General features: G+C 44.6%; 1 protein-coding gene across 3 annotated transcripts in view; it reads right to left on the bottom strand.

Annotated features, from left to right (window-relative positions):
* Positions 1-2,124: 2,124 nt before the first annotated feature.
* The window catches only part of zgc:154054 (Alpha-1,3-mannosyl-glycoprotein 4-beta-N-acetylglucosaminyltransferase B-like), a 21,030-nt gene continuing 6,131 nt past the window's right edge, over positions 2,125-17,023 (bottom strand). Inside the window, exons 6-14 of one of the 3 annotated variants that reach the window (XM_068595403.1) lie at positions 16,157-16,232; positions 13,315-13,426; positions 13,071-13,201; positions 12,116-12,223; positions 9,812-10,005; positions 7,783-7,861; positions 6,292-6,361; positions 5,854-5,966; positions 2,125-2,435 (exon numbers count right to left, since the gene is read on the bottom strand). In XM_068595403.1, coding sequence (XP_068451504.1) covers positions 2,418-2,435; positions 5,854-5,966; positions 6,292-6,361; positions 7,783-7,861; positions 9,812-10,005; positions 12,116-12,223; positions 13,071-13,201; positions 13,315-13,426; positions 16,157-16,232 — 901 coding nt within the window. In that variant the 3' untranslated portion in view covers positions 2,125-2,417. Of the gene's footprint in view, positions 2,436-2,615; positions 3,225-3,724; positions 4,098-5,853; positions 5,967-6,291; positions 6,362-7,782; positions 7,862-9,811; positions 10,006-12,115; positions 12,224-13,070; positions 13,202-13,314; positions 13,427-16,156; positions 16,233-17,023 lie in introns of those variants that run through there. The other 2 variants (XM_068595405.1, XM_068595402.1) reach the window with 2 other exon arrangements.

Genomic DNA, 17,023 nt, shown 5'->3' with positions numbered 1-17,023 from the left:
GGGGGTGCAGGCTAACATAGCCAGTAGCCAGGTTAACCCTCCTGAGGTTAAGTCATGTGATGGTCCAACAATCCCAATGGGGTCGTGTTCCTTCTAGATGGATAATAAACAATAACACATAGAGGATAGTGCATCTTTATCGTCTACCATAATGTCTTATTTCACTAGATTAGACCAGTGGTTCTCAACCTTTCAGTGAGGTAACCCCATGTGAAATATGTTTTTCAGCCAAGTATATAAAGGTAGCCCAAAACCAGCACTAAGAATCTTTAGAATACATACAATTCAGTTAATAAAGGTACACTTATATTTGATTATTCATTAAATAACTATTTTTAAAGGATTTTTTAAAAGAGGCTAATTTTAAATATATCTTTTCTAAATCTCACCACTGGATTAGACACGATTAATCCCCAGTGGGGAAACTCATCCAGACAACAAGTGCACAGACAAGGAACACATTACAAAGTTAGATATGCCGACTCCATGGCATGACGGTGCTCAAGGTCAGGGGTCAGGGCGAACACTCGTGGCGGGCAGCTGTGGTGCTGGTGGTCATTCAAGCAGAGGATCATTCCCTGGTAGTGAGTTTCACAATTTAAAAAACTAATAATTAAATAAATCTTTCATTCATGATGTTTATGGAGACTTGGGCTGCATTGAATGTCATTTTTTAACTATCTGAAGCCTCCATTGAGCTTTTGAAATGAAGCTTTCAAATATCTATCACCATGACATTACATGAATAATATGATATTGTGCAATTGGGGTTATATAAATGTAATTTATGGGACTGTTAAATTAGAGTATGTATATATTTTTTACAACACACATCAACTGTCCTCAGGTCGCATCATAGTGACACAACACACACACACATCACCTTTCGTCAGGTCGCGTCATAGTGAGACAAAACACACACACACACACACATCACCTGTCCTCAGTGACCTGGAGAACCAGGCTGACAGGGACGAGAGGACGAGGCTCATCAACCAGGTGTTAGAGCTTCAACACACATTAGAGTGTACGACAATCATATGCACGCACACGCACACCCTTTCGTTGTTAATCTGCAAAGACAGACCAAATGCAAGCATCAAGAGTACCAGATGTTTCCACCCAGAAAGATGACACCAGCAGTTTGATCCCCGCTGTCGGTTGAACCTCGCGTCCTGTTCCATGCACGGCCCATGCCAATTATGAATGTGCTTGTCTCTAGAGGTGAACAATAACACGGCACAGGAACGTACCGTCTTAAGAAATACAGACACTTTGAGCCTCGGATTGAGAAGTTTGATGATCATGTCAAGTTGTTAGATACTGATTCCCAGGAACTTAATACTGCTGGGCTGTATGTATCAGCATTACAACAGCTAATGCATTTATTTAAAGTAATCAGATATAGTTAGTTAAGAATTCCAATGGATGTCCAGATGACTTCCAAAAGTTGCCCCAAAAGCTCTCAGTTGACTTACCTGCTTTATAATGTTTATTTCTGACCTTCACACACACACACACACACACACACACACACACACACACACACACACACACGTGGATCCATTACTATACCTACGCCTAAAACGCGTGGCCTAAATCTGGAGAGGTGGGTATTGGTTCTTTTCTTCCTTCACCCTGCTGGCCTGTTGCTCCATCTGTGTGGCTGTTTCCCTGCCGGTGTTGGGGGTGGGCGTGGCGGTGGGTCGCCGGGGGGGTGGCGGCGCATGGAGGAGGGTCAGAGCCCTCTGCTGACACCCTCTTGAGTCTCAGCAGGGCTCTCACCTTCCTGAGACACCCATTTGTTTTGTTTTTTAGATTATGGGTTGGTTCTACACGACAACATTGCACACACACTTTCCACTCTTTTCCACTGTTGAAGCTTGTCTTGTTTGTTATGTTTAAGTTAATACATGATTTTGTTAATTGCTTGGTTGTCATGTCTCTCTTTTGACATGGTGACATGGTGTTTGTGACATCAGTCTTTTAAATGCTCTGTTGGTTCTTACTGAAAATATCACAACAGAGAAACACAAGAAGTTCTTTGGGAAACCTGTGTTATGCATTTAAATGTGGGTAAAAAAAAGAAGAAGAACAGAGTTTAAATTAAATGCTGTAAAATGAGGTGGTATCACATGTTTTTCTTTATTAAATACACTAAAATCAAATTGAATTACTTATACAGTAGCATTGCTGTTTCAACAATGAGGTCTTGAGTCTGTTATGTGTAATTCCCTTCTAAATGCTCAAACTCAACATGTTTCATACTGCAGTCGGTCAGACGGGTCCTCCGTCCTCACAGACCAGTCGGTTCAGGCACTTCATGTAATCCCTGGAAAAGTCTCTGTAGTGACCGTCTGACTCCAGCAGGGGGAGCAGTTTGTCCAGGCGAAGCGCTGGCGTCCTCTTTTCTGTCTTCAAACCTGAATCAGTATCTGACAGACAGAAATAAGAGAGTTAGCGAACCCACTGGTGCAAGACCACACACACACACACACACACACACAAGCACACACACACGCACACACGCACACACGCACACGCACAGACGCACACCCACACAGATGCACTCACACGCTCACGCACACGCACAGACGCACACCCACACAGACGCACTCACACGCTCACACACACGCACAGACGCACACACACATTTTTTTTAATTCGATCAAGGTCTGACTGGGATTGAGGAGGAGTAACCATGGTGACTGGCACACCTCACTAGACTTAAGACTTTCTCATAACGCTTATAGTTCGGACTCGCTCCGATCTTCGATTCAGGAAGCTTTTTTGTTATGTTTTTTTTAATAAGGGGACACGTTAATAAAAACATTTCTGTTAAAAGTGCCGGAGTTATCCAAGAGGCTATTTTCCATCCAAAGTCCTGAGAGGCAGATGTTAAAAAACTAAAACAAACCTGAAAACAGAAATAAAATTAAATATACAATTATTATAAAATGTTGACACTTTTACAATGCGTACACAACAGTCAAACACAGCTAAAAAACCTTAGGAGACATGCAGGTAGATGAAGGTCTGCAGGTCTGAGGTTGTGGAAGCCAGGAGGTCAGAGGTCAGAGGCCTGTCTCATGAAGCTGGTTAACTTACTCTGGGTTTCCCTCACGTATCCAGCTGCACTTAACCAGATGTCCACGGTCTCACTTTTTGGTCTCACGAAGCCGTTATCAACTCGTTCAGTGAAGCCAGGAGTGTGTCATCTAGATCTGTGCTCGTGCACATAAAAGGGGCGGAGTTAACTTTGATAGACCAATCGTGCACCAGGGAGAAGCCGAGAGCAGCGTATTTTACAACGGAGGAGCAAACCGTGATCTTAATAATGTACAAAAGATATAGAGAAAGAATACAAGTTAAAAGCAACACTGCTGCAGCAGCCATTGTGTAAATTACTGGGATTGTAATATTAAATCATGTACCTATTTTATTATCTTTTCGTTTTAACAATTTAACCTCATTTCATTTGCGACACCAGTGGAGCTAAAAAAACATGTGATCAAGTTAAAACAAAATACAAGAACTTAGTTCAAAGTGGTCAGTGAGTTTATCATAATATTTTCCAGGCTTCATGTATGATGTGAACAATATACATGCATAGTCTACACAACTCCAACAGGTTTACCGGTCAGGAACAACACGCTCTCTGCAGAGCGCTGCTCTTACTATCCGTGTCCTTCCTCAACAGGAGTCTGTAGAAATGGGCGGGTCTTGTTTCCAGGACAATGATTGGCCAGGAGGCGTCTTATATCCCCGCTGGGATCTTATCCGGGAACTGAACCTGCTCCAGAGCAGGTTAGGCGTTCAGCGTAAGTTACCGGGGCAACGGACCCCGCTAAGATGTGAACCAGCGTTGTGAGACGGAAAACCCAGAGTTAATCCAGAAGTTAATCCAGAAGTTAATCCAGAAGTTACCTCGCTAAGCGGATACCAGCTTGGTGAGACAGACCTCTGGAGGGGTTCAGGGTTGTGAAAGATTTGTAGGTGATGAGGAGGATCTGGCACTGGATTCTTTCCTGTTTGAGGAGCCAGTGGAGGTTCTGGAGGACTGGGGTCATGTGGGGTCATGTGGGGTCATGTTGTCTCTGTTGGGAGAACAGACAGGCAGCTGAGGTCTGGATGTATTGTACTTCATTGATGGTTTTGGTGAAAGTGCCGTACAAAAGGCTGTTGGAGTGGTCCAGAGGTGATGAAGGTGAGGATAAATGTTTCAGTAGCTGAAGAGGAGAGGAAGGAGCTCAGGGGATGTTTTTGGATGAAAGAAGGTGGTTTCTGTGATGTGCTTGAAGTGGTCTTCAAAGGAGAGGGTTGGTTCAAAGATGACACAGATTAGTTGAGTGATTTAGGGCCAATGATGAGGATTTCAGGTCTTTATGAGGTAGTTTCTGATTGTGGAATGAGTGGGTGTGATGGATTTGGTGGAAATGTAGAGCTGAATGTCGTCAGCGTAGCTGTGGAAATGGAGACCGTGGTGGGGTATGATGGTGCCAGGGGGGAGCAAGTAGAGGATGAAGAAGAGGATGCGGAGTACTGAATTTTGGGGGACACCTTGAGGGACTGGGGCTATGAGACTTGGGTTTATTGATGATAATGAACTGTTGGCAGTCAGAGAGGTATGACTTGAACCAGGAGAGGTAGGACATGAACCAGGAGAGGTAAGACTTGAACCAGGAGAGGTAAGACATGAACCAGGAGAGGTAGGACTTGAACCAGGAGAGGTAAGACATGAACCAGGAGAGGTAGGACATGAACCAGGAGAGGTAAGACTTGAACCAGGAGAGGTAAGACATGAACCAGGAGAGGTAGGACATGAACCAGGAGAGGTAAGACTTGAACCAGGAGAGGTAGGACATGAACCAGGAGAGGTAGGACTTGAACCAGGAGAGTTGGGACTTGAACCAGGAGAGGTAAGACATGAACCAGGAGAGGTGGGACTTGAACCAGGAGAGGTGGGACTTGAACCAGGAGAGGTAGGACTTGAACCAGGAGAGGTGGGACTTGAACCAGGAGAGGTAAGACATGAACCAGGAGAGGTGGGACTTGAACCAGGAGAGGTGGGACTTGAACCAGGAGAGGTAGGACTTGAACCAGGAGAGGTAAGACATGAACCAGGAGAGGTAGGACTTGAACCAGGAGAGGTAAGACATGAACCAGGAGAGGTAGGACTTGAACCAGGAGAGTTGGGACTTGAACCAGGAGAGGTAAGACATGAACCAGGAGAGGTGGGACTTGAACCAGGAGAGGTGGGACTTGAACCAGGAGAGGTAGGACTTGAACCAAGAGAGGTGGGACTTGAACCAGGAGAGGTAAGACATGAACCAGGAGAGGTAAGACATGAACCAGGAGAGGTAGGACTTGAACCAGGAGAGGTGGGACTTGAACCAGGAGAGGTAAGACATGAACCAGGAGAGGTAGGACTTGAACCAGGAGAGGTAGGACTTGAACCAGGAGAGGTGGGACTTGAACCAGGAGAGGTGGGACTTGAACCAGGAGAGGTTGATGGTGTCAAAGGCTGCACTGAGGTCCAGTAGGATGAGGATGTTGAGGGAACAGGAGGTCATTGGTGACTTTAATTAGGGCGGTCCCTGTGCTTCTATTTTAGCCTGTTTATGCATGAGTGTATGCATAATACATGTTTCATGTGTGCATGTGGATTGTGTGATGCAGCGGCAAGGACAATCTTAATTTTGTAATTATTTAAATCATTGTTTTGAGAATACTATGTAAACCTATTTAACGATGCTGCTGTTTAATTTATCTGAGGATAAGCACACACACACACACACACACACACACACACACACACACACACACACGCACGCACACACACACAGATCAGACCTCACTCAGTAGAGCCCAGACGTCAGCGTCAGACTGGACCACCAGGCGTAGAGCCGAGATCGGCTGCAGCACTTCTTCAATCCTGCCTTCAGCTACCCCGTCCTCAAATGCACCTAAAACAAAAACACACACAGTAGTGATTTGTGTGCACGTTACGGAGGAAAACATGAACGACACTGTCTCTCTGTGAGTCCAGTGTGAACCCGGCGCTAGTGCATGTGAGCTCAGGGTGCGGCCCCAGAGGCTGTGGAGTGGGGTTTCGTCATGCTGCCACTGTTTCTTTAACAACTGGGTTGTGCTCAATGAGCACGTTGTGGAACGTGTTTAACAAGCCTCACCACCGTTTTAGCCTATATGCTTATGTGTGTTGGTGGCAGACATGCACGTGTGACTCACAGGGACGACTTATCAGGTTATGAATTTAAAGGTTGTATTTACCAATAATGATGAAGCCCTTGTCAGATTCTTTGAAGGAAGAACCGCTCCCTTGTTGGTTTTGCAATGACGTCTAAAGGAATAAAAGAACAAAGAACAAATGTCTGGCAGGTTTTCCACCAAACGTCTGAGACAAAGAATCACTCTGATATCATCATACCAACACTGTGACAAACATGAACTGCCATTTGTCAACCTCGAATTAGAAAGAAACGCCTCATGACCTTTAAGGCTTATATGCATATTGCTGGTCTTCTTTCAAAGGTATAAGCTAAGGAATATGAATTTGTTGTATGAAAACCTACTTCTATTACCATTTTAGAGTAAGTCAAGACGTAATAAAGGAAAATAAATAAAGATTTTTTCCTTGCCCAGTGCCTAAAAGTCTGCTGAGTTACTGAGGTGACCAATGTAAGTTTATGGGAAAAAGTGGTTTTGGGTCTCATGGCATTACATACCATGTCTGGAAGTTGTAATTCAACTGTTTGGCCACTACGGTGTAATTCAGAACCGCATACTATATTAGCCATACGTAATTTGGCCAAAATGTTGCATGCAGTATACAAACAAAAGCAACCGGTGGGTCTTTCCTCTGCTGGAGCTCTCTCAGGAGAGCCGTCTTGTAGACGAAGAGCTTTTTATTTTCCTGTCGGATGGTTTTTTTCAATATCTGTCGCACGAGAAAAATCGCAGCCTCCGAGGAACGAACCTTGCTTTGAGCGGGAGGAGCGCCCCCTGGTGTGTGCCCTCTGTCACTGCTCTCTCACACATGTTTCACTCCGTATCACTCCCCACGCAGTAGCTAGCTGGCGCTATAACGGTGTTTTTTTTAAAATTTGCTACTAGACACTCCGCTCCAACTCATAGGAGATGTGCTTTTTACTTGTTTGTACACACACAACATCCCCAAAACACCTTTTAACGGGGAGAAAAGGAAAAGAACCTTTCAGGAGAGCAACAGAGGAGCATCCTCTCTCAGGACGGACAGAAGCAGTAGATGTCATGTGTGCCCATCAGGACTATCTAACATTCATACAACATTCACTCACTGCAGCAGATGCCTGCGGGGCGTCATCGGGGTTAAGGACATGACGACATGGACTAGCGGAGCTGGGTATCGAACCGCCGATGCTCTGATTAAAGATCAGACTGGAGAGTCATTAATATTTAAATCACAAAATCCATTTGTGAATCCCTTTGTGTGCATTCATTACCATTGAGACTGATCTGACTCCATCCTGACATGTTGCTCCTGACATCAACTCAATACAAAACACGTTTGCCAGGGACGAGCTATTTGTTTTAACTCGTTTAGACTGAAACATTTTTATACATTTGTACTTGATCCTTTTCTTACTGACCCTTCTTTGTGTTAGCAGTAGAGCACTGTTTTCACTTGGTGCTTCACCTGCGATGTGAAGCCCTGGACTCCTCTGGGTGTACCTTTTATCTTCCACACAGCCAGTCATGCCCGCGCACGCGCACGTTACTCACGTTGCTGGACAGCACTTCCACTGTGGTGTTGTTGAATTTATCTCCACTCGTCTCTATATTTCCGCTGCGAAACAGGTACCTGAGTATAAAGAGGACAGCACAATTGTAACTCTCTTTCATTTGGACATCTTGCTACTTTTATTTACTTATTTTTGGTCTTCCATGAGAATTCAAAGTTGAAATGGAAAATTAAAAGACAATTTACAATTTAAAATATTAACAAAAGATGCACTACATGCCAAGAAATAACTAGGCCATAAATAATGCAAATAAATAAATAAAGTTCTCAAACATTTTCTCATAGATTTCCATCCAATCACGTCTATTTTCAGACAGAGGATTCGCACCCTTGTGGCCCGTCAAGAGAATGCATGATACAGGCTTCCTCATCGGCTTCACTTCTCACAACCGGAGGTTGCCGTCTGTCACGAGCACAGTGAGTTTGGAAGAGCAGCGCGAGTCCAGAGCATGATGTATGAACTCGAAGCAAAGGAACGACTTTGTGCTCTGCGGAGTAGGGAATCACTCCACTCGGCCTTTTGTCACTGCTCGTGTGCAACGCTATCCCTGAACAGCCAGTTGTCTCGTCACTCCTTTCCTTTAGGGTTAGGAAACAAATGTTGTCCCAAATGTGTAAAGGTAAGAGTTGGACACGAGATATGAGCTAGATATTATATATATATATATATATATATATATATATATATATATATATATATATATATATATATATATATATATTTGAATAAACAAGATATGTTCTGTTGCTTAGCCCTTTCCTGTTCAAGCTGTACACCCATGACTACGACTCCCGACATTTTTTAATTTATTTATTTGACCTTTATTTAACCAGGTGAAATCAGTTGAGAACCATTTCTCATTTACGATGATGACCTGGCGGCAGCAGCATGCTGACAGCTCTGCTCCTCTCTTCACCCGAGTGTCCAAGACATGATTCATTCTCCACCCTCCGTATGTCTCATAGCTAACTCAGTTAGCCAGGTACGAGGAACAGGGCCCTGGTGTTCTCATGATTTCTTGATTCTTTTTTTTAAGGACACTGATTGGATAAAATGTATGTCACTCTTTTATACATCTTTAATCAGTGATTGGCTAAACTGCTTCTTAGACCCGTCTTTCTTGGGCCAAATGGATCTCGCCCCAGCACGTGCACGTCACAGCAAGGTGCACGGACGGAGAGGACAAGCAGGAAAAGCAGATATTTTTTGCAGACATCCTATTTTATAAATAGTACTGGATATTTTCCATCTTCAAAAACACAAATATTGACACTTTTTTTTAATAACTTATTAATATTATTATACTATGTATAATTAATAATATTGTGTATATATATAAAATTATATATATATATATATATATACATATATATATATATATATATATATATATATATATATATATATATATATATTAAATTTTTTTGATGGCTCAAGGTGGGTGGGGCCAGGCCTTATGTTCCTCTATTGGCTGGCTGCCACTGGTCACACGTCTCACTGATGAGGGAACAGGCCGATGTGTGCCGTCCCCTCATGTTTAAAGAAAACATGACTGTCCTTTATTTCTATAGTTCAGGATTGTATGCAAGAGAACTGGTATGTTTATGTCTGGCAGCAGCACTAATAGGCCATCAATCAATTTCCTGAGTCAATTTTAATAGCTTGTTTTCATGATTATAATGCAGATGACAGACAATGTTGATATTGGCCCGGCCACCTTACTCACTGGACTTTGCACAATAAAAACATAAACATATGAACCTGTGTAATATTTGAATAGCTTAGTATTGAATGCACAATAACAAAGTATGTTTGTACATGGCAGTATGGCAGTTTAATATAAACTCAATGTCATACAATATAAATAGGAGGGGGTCCCAGCTCCATCTATCAGTTTGGGGGGCTTTGTCATGAAAAACATTGACGACCCCTGCTGTTCTACCAAATTACAGGATCAACCTTCAATAAAGGTTCTGTGTCAATAGAATTGAAAAAAAAATCAAACTGACCTGGAAATGTGGATTGGCTGGGAAAAGTTGAAGAGGATGTAGTCATGCTGGATTGGTGTTATTGCCCAGAAGAAGTCCTCTCCTCGGTAGGCCCTGCCCAGGCTGTGCTGCTGGTAATGCTGCAGGCTGCTCCGGAGGTCTGCAGCCGGGTTGATGTGAGCCTGGTACAAACTCTGCTTCCCAAAGTCCTTATCCTGCAGGAGAGGAAGGACAATGACGCGGGAACGCAGGCTCACATGTGCACACTCACACAGACCTAGAAACATTTCTTTGTCTTGACAGACATCTAAAGAAAGAAACAAAAAAGAAAAGGAAAAATGCACTTCTTCTTCAACGAAATCATTACAATATACACCAGCTGGCTGCCTCCGCCCCCCCAACGACCTCACCCCCCAGCCCTCAACATGACCCTCCCTCACCTCCAGCCACTCACTCTCATCCTTTAGCTCAATCACTGAAACAGACCTCTGCTCCATAGTCTCCAGTATGAAGACCTCCACCTGTGTCCTTGACCCTTCATTATTGAATTTGAAGCATGATGAGATTAATCACAGGAAAATCATGCGATTAATCCTGTGGTCCTCAAACTTTTTCTGTCACGCCCCACTTTAGAGGAAGCAAAATGTTCGGGCTCCACCGCCCCAACAACATTAGAACAAAATGGTCCAACTTTTTGAGACTCCTCCATCAGTGCTTTTTTAATTAATAGATTAAAGAAAATTGATAACTCTCCTCTAGATTCGCAAGGGTATCAGTCAGAAGGCTTCCCCCCTGCTACTATAGGCCTAGACTGCTGGGGGCATCTTAGGATACACTGAGCTCCTCCTCTTTTTCTTTCTCTTCTTTTTCTCATCTCCCTTCTCCTTTAGCCTCTTTTTTCTCTTCTGTATAAATTATTGTCGTTCAATGCACATTACTGACTCTACTCCTTTGTGAGCCTCTGTGCTTCCTCGCCTCAAGTTTCCATGGATCATGGCTGTCTGGACCTGGTCCTGCATGCTATGATGACTGTGGCTATCTGGATCGTGGTCCATGTGTGTACTACTCATTATATGAATAGTGTCTGTCATCTTCATGTCATGAGCTGTAACTCTGTTACGTTGTTCATTCTGGTCACATGACATCTGTTGCTTCTGTCCATCCTGGAGAGGATCCTCCTCTGTTGCTCTATGAAGGTTCTTCCTGTTTCCCTGTGAAAGGGTTTTACTGTCTTTATTTGGGGAGTTGTTCCTGATCCCATGTGAGGTCCTGGGACAGGATGTCATGTGTTCATATTGTAAAGCCCTCTGAGGATAATCTTGTATTTGTGATTTTGGGCTTTACCAAATAAACTGAATTGAATTAAATTAAAACAATGCAAATAAACTTATATATGAGCAAAAAACCCTCATATTGTGCAATAAAGATGAGCAAGGAAGCCGGTTGGATCCCTGTTTTCTCCCCATAGTTTCATGTTGAAGTGTCCTTGAGCAAGACACTGAAGCCCCAGAGCTTCACAGCAGCACAAAGCTGCTTCATTACTAAAGATGGTGACATGCAGAGAATAATCCCCCCACTGCGGGATTAATAAAGGATTCCTAAAAAAATAAAAAAATAAAATAAAATATATATATATATATATATATATATATATTTTAAGTATCTGCATCTCCCCCCGCACCCCACTTGTAATACCTCTGCGCCCCACTAGAGGGTTGTGCCCCGCATTTTGAGAACCACTGGATTACTCAGTTAAATTTGTTGAACCTTGGCCAGCCCTAGTTATTTGTTCTCTGAGCACTTTATCTTTACCTTATACTGAATTAATTACACATTGCACCGTGTTGGCGTTGACTGTTGAATGATCTTAGTCCCGTCTAACGTCACATGTCTAATGTTGCACCTTCTGCAAAGGGAAATTTCTCGTTTGTGAAAACATTCCTAGCAAATTAACGGTTTCTGACTCTGATTCTGAAAAACTTAAATTGACAAGATTGAGTTGAAAATAATAACTTTGTAATTTAGCTTTGCAGAATATAAACATTTGAACAAATATTACCTTTAAAAGTTAAATTTGCTCCTTTGTGCTGGTCCGATCTGTGACTTGGTTCTGTGATATAATCCAAAGCGTGAGTTTTACGATCCGTACGGATCAACGACAGTACAGTCCATTCCACCACTACTGGTAAATATTAAACAGATCCATGCACCGCACTGATCAATTCATTACATGGAATTGTGTCTTCTCAATTCTTATTGAAATACTTTTAAACATCAATGTGATTAAATAAATGACGTATGATGCCGTTGACTGACAGGCCTCACCTTCAGGTGCTGGAGCTTCCCGGCCAGAGAGGAGTGGAGGCCCACATGCTGGAAGAGGGAGGGCCTGTACCTTCGCTTGAGCAAAGCCTTTTGTTCATTACAGTTTCTCTGGATAAGACAACACACCAGCATGTAGGTCACCACACCGTCATAAACTCACTATCAGTTACACGCCTCCAGTATTTACCAGTCAACAGCCTGCTCTACTTCTGTGACGTTTCTGTAACATGACGATTCAGCAGCATAATGTGATTGAGCACCTAATTGTTTATGAAATGGGGATCAAAAGGTTCTGTATGCGACATTCAAGAGAACTAGAGGTCGCACTAAAGCACCAGCACCAACATCAGTAACCAGCAAAGTTAAAGTGTAAATGACCAATAATATAATAGCTTTCATGTTCCAACAATATGTGTAAAATGATGTTGAGTCTTGTTTTTGATGTATATACTGTTATAAAGAAAGGACACACCATTTTAATGGTTCATTTGCCTTGTTTGAGGCCTATGCAGGTCTTGTATTAATTTCTGCTGTTTCTTTGCAAGATGGTTTCTTTGACGTGGGTGTTTCTCTTCGTGGGGGATGGGCCCACAGAGGGGGGGTAAGTGTCCCAGCGTTCAGGGAGTTCTCATCAGAACACCAACAAGTGTGCTGGTGTACAGGGGAAATGGATAGGTTTGGTTTTTATTATAATTTCTCGTAGTAATATTGATTTTGCATTTCTCAATCAATATAGACAGATACAAAACATGCAGCCCAATCAAGAATGCTATGTTCTAACTTTAATTTTCCATTTGCAGTATAGCACATCTTACATTTTCTAGATTCTTGGGTCTTGGTATTTTGCCAAATGAATTGCCCTCTCAGATAATGATATGGTTTTCTTGAATGTTAAATATAATGTCAGATCCTGCTTTATAATCAGTTTTTCCACCTTTTGGCACAACTGACTCACCGTGTCTTTCTCTGGGTTGCAAACTTTCACCCACAGAAAGTGATCCAACAACCAGTCAATGGGTTTGTCTCTGTGGAACATCAGGAAAAACTCTGCAATCATCGGGAGGTCACGGGTTCGAAACATCTTGCCTGGAGAATTGCACGCATACAGATAGATTTCAAATGTCAGGTGTCAGTATACACTAAAATAAAATACTACGGCTTGATGCACTTTAATAGTTTAAACATACATACAAACACACCTATAAATCCAAGCTGGGAGAACTCCAGGTAGAGCCACTGCTTTGAACCCTGGGTGGCAAAGGTCCTGATGTCATTGAAGTAGCCGGCCTTTGCAACAACATCATCCTCTAGCTGGAAAAACACAGGACACAAATGCTCATATTCAGTATAGCGAGTTATTGTGAATATTCCATTCCAAAAATCCATAACAACTACACTGCTCAAAAAAAATGAAAGGGACACTTTGAAAACACATTATTGTGTTAAACATATTAAATTATGTTGGATATTGATACTGATATGGATAGTGTCTTAGGAACAAAAGGATGCCTCATCTCTTGATGGAAATACAGGTTTCAGCCTACACAGGGCTTGATTTCATAAACACCCTGAAAATCAAAGTGAATAATAATGTAGCAGGCTAGTCCATTTTGCCAAAATTCAATTTCTGCAACCTCAAAATGCTTCTTAATATCTTGTGTGGCCCCCACATGCTCATATGCATGCTTGAGGACATCGCGACATGCTCCTAATGAGACGGTGTCTTGTGGGACGTCCTCCAGATCAGTCTGAGGGCATCAGGGAGCTCCTGTAGAGTCTCAGGATCATCCTCCAGGTCCTGCCTGCATACTCCTCATCCTCCAGGTCCTGCCTGCATACTCTTCATCCTCAGGGTACTGCCTGCATACTCTTCAAGCATGCAACAACCCAACTGTCAAATCAATTCAACTTAATTCAGTTTATTTTGTATTGCCCCAAATGAGAAATTTGCCTCAGAGGTCTTTACAATCTGTACGCATACAACATCGCTGTCCCAGGACCTCACATCGGATCAGGAAAAACTCCCCAAATAAAGAAAGGGGAAGAAGGAAGAAACCTTCATAGAGCAACTGAGGAGGACCCCTCTCCCTCACCCATCTCCCCTCTTTACATCTTTGCTCCTAAATATCCTTTTTATTATGGTTTCACTCTGCACTTGCCTGTCAAAGAGTGTGGGTGTGACGTTTTAAATAACTTTCATGACCATGGCGCTGCCTTCTGGGCCTTGCCTCATGGGCCTTGCCTCCTGGGCCCTTCATCCTGGGGCTTATTTCCTAGGCCCTGCCTCCTAGGCCCTGTCTCCTAGGCCTTGCCTCCTGGGCCTTGCCTCCTGGGCCCTTCATCCTGGGGCTTACTTCCTAGGCCCTGCCTCCTAGGCCTTGCCTCCTGGGCCCTGCCTCCTGGGCCCTGCCTCCTGGGCACTGCCTCCTGGGCCCTTCATCCTGGGGCTTACTTCCTAGGCCTTGACTCCTAGGCCTTGCCTCCTGGGCCTTGCCTCCTGGGCCCTTCATCCTGGGGCTTACTTCCTAGGCCCTGCCTCCTGGGCCCTGCCTCCTGGGCACTGCCTCCTGGGCCCTTCATCCTGGGGCTTACTTCCTAGGCCCTGCCTCCTAGGCCTTGCCTCCTGGGCCTTGCCTCCTAGGCCTTGCCTCCTGGGCCTTGCCTCCTGGGCTCTTCATCCTGGGGCTTACTTCCTAGGCACTGCCTCCTGGGCCCTTCATCCTGGGGCTTACTTCCTAGGCCTTGACTCCTAGGCCTTGCCTCCTGGGCCTTGCCTCCTGGGCCCTTCATCCTGGGGCTTACTTCCTAGGCCCTGCCTCCTGGGCCCTGCCTCCTGGGCCCTTCATCCTGGGGCTTACTTCCTAGGCCCTGCCTCCTAGGCCTTGCCTCCTGGGCCTTGCCTCCTGGTCCTTGCCTCCTGGGCACTGCCTTCTGGGCCCTTCATCCTGGGGCTTACTTCCTAGGCCCTGCCTCCTAGGCCTTGCCTCCTGGGCCTTGCCTCCTAGGCCTTGCCTCCTGGGCCTTGCCTCCTGGGCTCTTCATCCTGGGGCTTACTTCCTAGGCACTGCCTCCTGGGCCCTTCATCCTGGGGCTTACTTCCTAGGCCTTGACTCCTAGGCCTTGCCTCCTGGGCCTTGCCTCCTGGGCCCTTCATCCTGGGGCTTACTTCCTAGGCCCTGCCTCCTGGGCCCTGCCTCCTGGGCCCTTCATCCTGGGGCTTACTTCCTAGGCCCTGCCTCCTAGGCCTTGCCTCCTGGGCCTTGCCTCCTGGTCCTTGCCTCCTGGGCACTGCCTTCTGGGCCCTTCATCCTGGGGCTTACTTCCTAGGCCTTGCCTCCTATCCCCTTCCTCCTGGGTCTTTCCTTCTGGGCCCTGCCTCCTGGGCCCTTCATCCTGGGGCTTACTTCCTAGGCCCTGCCTCCTAGGCCTTGCCTCCTGGGCCTTGCCTCCTGGGCTCTTCATCCTGGGGCTTATTTCCTAGGCCCTGCCTCCTGGGCCCTGCCTCCTGGGCCCTGCCTCCTGGGCCCTGCCTCCTGGGCCCTGCCTCGTGGGCCCTGCCTCCTGGGGCTTACTTCCTAGGCCCTGCCTCCGAGGCCCTGCCTCCTAGGCCTTGCCTCCTGGTCCTTGCCTCCTGGGCACTGCCTTCAGGGCCCTTCATCCTGGGGCTTACTTCCTAGGCCTTGCCTCCTATCCCCTTCCTCCTGGGTCTTTCCTCTTGGGCCCTGTCCCTGATGCCCCTCCTCTCTACCTCCTTCTGCTTCATGGATCGTGGTTTCTGGATCGTAATCTATGCCTACTACTCATTATATGAATAACTTCTGTCATATTCATGTAATGTGCTATAACTCTGTTATGTTATTCATTCTGGTCACATGAAATCTGTTTCTATCTTCAAACATTGAAAAACATTCATCGAGGCGGCACTTTGTGCTGTCTTTCCAAATGATCCACATTCAAAAACAGTCTACAGACAGACAGACAGACAGACAGACAGACAGACAGACATACAGCACATTTAGTTGTGTGACCTTAGAGCCCTACCTGAACATAATAGATTCCTTTGTCCTGAGCATAGAGCATGAGGAAGCTGAAGTCCAGATTTTGCTTTGTTCGCCACCTAAGATCAAAAAAGGTTCATACACAAACAGGAATTTATTTTTATTCAAGTCTTTGATGAATCAGACAGGTGAGTTATAATCCAATTCACCTACTAGTGCTCATTTTCTCATCTCTGTGTACTGTATACAGTATATACAAATGATCCCATTGCAAGCATTTGAATAGGATCTTTGTTGTGTCTGTATGGATTGCTGCATCCATACAGACACAACAAAGAGAAGTATGACATGAATGGGTAACAGAGCTAGAAATGTTGAAGTCAAAGGAATATTTAAAAAAGAGATAGCCCCAGGCGTAGCAGCACAACAGCAAGGCAATGTACTGCTGGTGACGAAGGCAGCAACAACTAAAAACATAAATATCAGTCTAAGTGTATGCTGCGTTTAGAATATTTTCCCTTCACTTTGCTGTTATGTCCATCTATGCTTTCTTGACCAACATTGACCAAAAAATGTAACCGCTCAGAACTCTGGAGTTGCTGGTCTGCCGGTGCCTTCATGTGCTTGTTTGTGTTGTTGTGTTACACAATAATCCAAACAAACAGACCAGCAACTTCTGTGTTGTGCAATAAAATGACTGTTTTTATCAAAGGAGTCTTGACTTTGAAGAAAGCATAGAAAGGGCTGTCTGACAGCAAGGTAAAGTGGTGTAAATGTTCTGTACATATAGCGTACACTGAAATTTATGTACATCTTTTTTTAGGTACCATAACTGGCTTTAGCTTTTCGCCGTGCACAGCAGTACATTGTTTTGTCCTGTGCCGGTACTGTCTGGTTCTCTACTGTTGGT

The sequence above is a fragment of the Clinocottus analis genome, unplaced genomic scaffold (genome assembly GCF_023055335.1).
Source record: "Clinocottus analis isolate CAN_PGR_092001 unplaced genomic scaffold, fCliAna1.0.p SCAF_10, whole genome shotgun sequence".
Lineage (NCBI taxonomy): Eukaryota > Metazoa > Chordata > Actinopteri > Perciformes > Cottidae > Clinocottus > Clinocottus analis.
This window is presented reverse-complemented; position numbering and strand designations above follow the sequence as displayed.